Source organism: Cariama cristata, unplaced genomic scaffold, assembly GCF_000690535.1.
Source record: "Cariama cristata isolate BGI_N322 unplaced genomic scaffold, ASM69053v1 scaffold34802, whole genome shotgun sequence".
NCBI classification, from domain to species: Eukaryota; Metazoa; Chordata; class Aves; order Cariamiformes; family Cariamidae; genus Cariama; species Cariama cristata.
The window spans coordinates 1,868-7,241 of NW_009602747.1; the positions used below are offsets into that span (position 1 = coordinate 1,868).

At 43.4% G+C, this 5,374-nt stretch overlaps 1 protein-coding gene across 1 annotated transcript in view; it reads right to left on the bottom strand.

The window, feature by feature from the left end:
* Positions 1 to 388: 388 nt before the first annotated feature.
* The window catches only part of RAB10 (RAB10, member RAS oncogene family), an 8,067-nt gene continuing 3,081 nt past the window's right edge, over positions 389 to 5,374 (bottom strand). The window contains exons 3-5 of the mRNA XM_009694906.1: positions 4,210 to 4,299; positions 3,599 to 3,700; positions 389 to 1,578 (exon numbers count right to left, since the gene is read on the bottom strand). Coding sequence (XP_009693208.1) covers positions 1,495 to 1,578; positions 3,599 to 3,700; positions 4,210 to 4,299 — 276 coding nt within the window. The 3' untranslated portion in view covers positions 389 to 1,494. The remainder of the gene's footprint in view (positions 1,579 to 3,598; positions 3,701 to 4,209; positions 4,300 to 5,374) is intronic.

Consider the following 5,374-nt stretch of genomic DNA (forward strand, 5'->3'; position numbering starts at 1 on the left):
GTCCCGAACCCCCTTCCCTTCAGAAAGGACAAAGCCACGCTGCCGTCGGTGACACCGGAGCCTGGCCGGGGCAAGGCCCAGACCTACGGGCAAAGCGAGAAGGCGAGCTGGAAAAGCAAGTGAATCCCAGGGGGGGCTCAGCAGCCCTGCCGGGATCCCCCGCCGCGTCCCCACGGCACAGCATCGAGAGCACGACTGACCCAAGTACCGATGACTCAGCTTTTAACACTGGAAAATGGAAAGTTTTCAGGGAGGTAATAAATTAAACTGCCAACTTTTTCTTTTTTTTTCCCTCCTTTCTTTTTTTAAAATCTAGTTTCACTCAGCCTTTTGCTAGGATACCGAACGACTTGTTGGAGCGGCTAACAGTAAGAGAGAACTTAAGAGTTCATGTTAACTGCTGTCAGTTTGGGAATTGCATGTTATATTCATACACATAAAGTAGACAACCACATCACCCTCCATAGAAAACTAGTGCATGCAAATAACTCTTCCATATCATAAAACCCAACGGCTATGCAAGAGGAGAGAGAAGATATACTAGTGAACTGACATCGGCTAGAGGGAAATTAGTAGGTATCGTCAACATTTTTACCTTGAAAGCTAAATCAGTGCTTTGTATTAAATTTTTGGCAAACATACCATGTTGCCATCCTTTTAATTAACACATCACACCATGAAGAAATGCAAATAAAAGCAGCATGCAGGCAAAAGGAAAGAGCTGCAAGTAAGAAAAAAAAAAAACCAAAACATGGCAGCAGGTACAGTTCTGAATGGCTAGATCACCAAAAAGGAGACACAGCAGATTAAATGTAGTAATTTTTTTTTTTTTGCACCACCCTTTGTCCTCGATGCATGACACCAACAATTACAGAAAGCAACCACAAAAGAGTTCAGTATTTTAAAATGGTCAAGTATGGATGGTACGTCTCCTGCACATGCTTCCACCAGAAGAAAAGAAAAGAGAAGAAAAAAGTGAAAACAAAAAGTTCCTTTCCACATAAGGCACAGGACAAAATAAACCCCATTCACAGACTCAAGGCGAAAATGAGTGTTTTCCTGGCTCTTTCGCTGATGCATCTAGGGAATATGGTGACTCAAGCACATTATCCATGACAGAAAATTCCACTGTTGTACAAAATAAATTGTTAATTCTAACTTTTATTCTTATACAATTTGCAGAATAGAGTTGAATATGACTGCTATATGTTTTAATGTCAGGAGGAACGGGACTATAATACAACCAAAACGTAGTGGTAAGTTGAGCAGGTACATTAAAAAAAAAAAAATGAAGTCACAGAGATGATTTTCCTATACATGTTGTTGAGAAAATTATAGTACGCAAGCTGTCCTAAACGGAAAAACAAAAGGGAGACAGGAGCTTGTTAAGATGAGGAACAAAACATTGGTTTAAGGTTAAAAACGGGCAGAGTGGTTTGTTTTGCAGCGAGAAAAAAGGGGCGGTGGATGGCGATTGGTGATATAGGAGAACGTTCAGCAACACTTGCTCTTCCAGCCTGTCACCCCACCTCCGCTGCTGATATCTACATTTTCACTGTTGGGCTCTTTTACAGGGGTCTGCAAGGAAAAAAGTAAAAAGAGTTAGATGACTCTCAAGATATTCTGAAATAAAGCATTCAGAGCTGAAGAGATACTGGCTTACAAAAAGACGTGCATCTCCAATAATATTATGAATAAACTATGGACAAAGAGCTCCACAGAAATGCAGGGAATCCTCCTACACCCTCCAGCAAAAGTATGCAAAACCAATTTAACGTTTTGTTTGGTTTTTTTTGTTTTAAATAAACAACAACTGGAAAGCTGAGGGACCCCCCCACCAACCAACCAAAACTTTTGCATTTGGACCACCCCAAAGTAAACTAAAACTATTTCTAGATCCTGCTCTTAGAACTGGCACTTGGACTTTGGTAGAGCAAGTAAATCACAGCATCCAACTAACACAAGCTGAAGTTAAAGTATGTGAACTAATGACCTTAAAAAACCCACAGAGTAATTTATGGATAAAGAAGGGTTTTTCAAAAGCATCTGCCTTCCAGTTAACCAGGACATCAGTTTTTGAGGCAGCGGTCAAAACAGGCTCATCTACGTCACGCGATGTAAACTTGTCTAGACCAAAGCAAAAATCAAAGTCAAGTGGCTTTCATCAGATGCTAACATCTACTTTCAGCTGTTTAGAAACCAACCTAAACATCCATGAGAATGCTGCAGCTTAGTCTCTATATGCTTTTTTCTTATTCTCTTTGTCACAGCCTTGCAAAAGCAAACACCACCCCCCACCCCCTCGTTCCTCAGATGAACATACAGAAGCCCAAAACAAAAACGTAAAGGTCAAAAGGGCCAGTAAGATTTGTTAGCCTGACCTCCGGTTTACCAAAGGCCAGGGATTTTCATCCAGTTCCTCACATAAAGCTTGTCAAAAAGCAACTAAGAAACAACTCGGAACCACACCAGCAAGCCAGCCATTGCTGAGCAGACAGGCATTTAAAAGGGCTGTGAAAAGATTCAGCATTGACCTTGCACTAAGTTTCTAACCAATTAACTCCGACGAGATTACCAAGAGCATTCAAGGCAGGAGAGCGGTGGAAGACATCGATGAGGGCAGTCTCAATACGGGGCAGTCCCTACCGCTAAGGTGGGCCGCATAAAAAACACGTAGGGTCATTCGTTGAGGAGCAAAGCACACGTGCTAGAGTTGGCCAACCCACGCCTCGAGCTCCACTGAGTTTCAGTGCTGGAGAGGCACGACTCGATTGTAAGCAGGAGCGCGCTAGCACAGGGGTTACTGTGTAAATCAAACCCTTGGCTACGGGAGCACATCAACTAACTGGAACCGGCCCTGGAGCCACCCACGCATCCAGCTCAGCCCAATCCTGCAACAGAAGAGTGGCAGCTATGGAAAGCTGATGCATTTTCTACTCCTGAAAGATATCAAGGATACAAGTTTCGCAGTACCCTGTAGCTCTAGGCATACAAAGATTTGGGAACAGGCCACAGAAAAGACAACCACCTTTGTGGTAGGTTGTACGTTTCAGCAAGGGAAACCAACCACCAGGATTAACGGGTCATCCACGTTCTAGGCTGCAACATAATCATCCAATAAAACCGAAATGCAGAGGCTGAGCAGGCTCACCATTGGAAACAAGGTATGAAGTGACAGAGCTCATTCGTTTGTTCTATCAAACGCACCTAAACTCTTCCCAACAGGTGCTTAAGAGTTTTTAGACAACGCTGCATATTGATGGAGATGGTGGCAGGGAAGGGGCAATTCTCTTCCACGCCAATTGAAATGTGCTTCCAAGCACATGTACGACACAACCATGAGTTTAAGGGCCAAAGAATGACAAGTTTTATGTTCCTTGGCTCTTTGATGTATACCACTCCGTCTACATAGCAGCCCTACAGTAAGGAAATATCTAACAAGCTTAAGAAGCTGTACATGTACAATCCTCCTCCTCCTTCAGGGACTTGTCTGTCTTAGCACGCCAAAGTCACAAGCTGCAACAATTCAGGTAAACAAAGGCAACAGGAGCTGAAATTTTAGGGTATTTTTTTCCAAGCGAAGCTTGAAAGCACTTACCTTTCGAAGAATGTCTTCTGCTAATGTGAGGAATGCCTTCTCAATGTTTATATTTGCTTTTGCACTAGTTTCGAAAAACCTAATACCATGCTCCCTAGCAATCTAAACCAAAAAAGAAAGACGACGGTTAGTGTTAGTGTAGAGTCATTCGATTGGTGCTGCTACAACTTCAGGATTAGTGGCACTTAGAAGCACATAATATTCTTTCAGTCACAGCAGGCATCAGAAGTACTAGCTAGGCAGAGTGTCACAAAAGAAGATTCAGAACTTCGTGATTCAGAAACAAAAAATAAAGTGTATTAAATCACAGGTCAACGTCTGAACGTAAGACGACAGGTACCATACAAGCCCGTCACATGGCAAAGGATGCCTGAAAATTTTTAGTTACCAAAGAAAGCAGAAACTGCAGCTGAACTCATTCCATCCAGGGCAGTTTTTTGCAGTGCACCTTCCGAGAAAACATCCCCCAGACATACAAACCATCAGCAAATCCAGTCACCCTGTTCGTTCCCTGGCACATCCCGTTGTGGCATCTCAACCACCTGGAGATGGCGGGAAGTCTTGGCACTGATTTGCTTACTTTGATAAGCAAGTTTTAGTCCGACACTTACCTGTTCGCCTTTTGCTTTAGGGACAACTCTTTTATCTTCCATGTCACACTTGTTTCCTAACAGCATCCTCTCCACATCTTCATTGGCATGCTAAAATGAGACAAGAGACAGGTTTACAGGTCTCCCACAACAAACACTAAATATCTACTTCACTTTTGTCTTTCCAGGCTGTTTGAAGTCCACACTAACATTTGCAGGTCTTGGTGTCCTGCACCAAGTCTCCTTAACAATTGCGACTATGCTTTCAACCACCGCAAAGCCAAACAACCAGGAAGTTAGTAAAAAAACCCTTTTGCCTGTAATTTTTTTAAAGTTACCAAGTTAACTAACAATGGGAAATTACAGCCACTTAGCATCATGCCGTTCCTCTGATGTCGCAATCATCACAGCAAGATCGCATGTCAGCTTTGTGCTTTAGCTCTATCTGCTAAGTACCGCACACAGAAGTCGAGAAGCTCATGCAGCGAAACGGAACGCAGCCTGCTCACCAAGTGCACACAAAGCAGGATGTTGCAAAGGGAAAACTGAAGCAAGCACCATGCTAATGCTCAGGATCCAAAGAAAAGCAGGACCACATACACAAGGAACCACCTTTGTAAAGCAAAAGCGAGTGCCAATGCTTTCTGAAGGAACGCTGAACGAGCAAATCACCTTGGCTGTTCAGTTACTGAAGTACTGCCAACATCCACCACAGTACGGAGAGAATACACCAAAGATATCCACAGACCAGCAGAAAAGTTCCGGCAGCCACAGCACAAAGCATCACTTAAGTGGATAACTGAAGTACTTTGAAACCTGCCATGAGAAGCTTCTTGGAAAGTCTAATCTGACTTTACTTTCACTCCAACAGTCTTAATACTACTTTACAGCAGCATTACTAATACAACTACAGAGGCAAGAGATCCATGTACCCAGTACTCCTGCTTACAGTAATTACCCATTTCACATTCCTCAGGAGAATCACCCCCAGTTTTTTTACCTTCAGGTCACAAGGAGGAAAAGCAACCAGACAGCAAAGGTAGATTAAGGTTTCATAGAATCATACAACGGTTTGGGTTGGAAGCGACCTTAAAGCTCATTTCATTCCAACCCCCTGCCATGGGCAGGGACCCCTCCCACCAGACCAGGCTGCTCACAGCCTCATCCAACCACGCCTTGAACACTT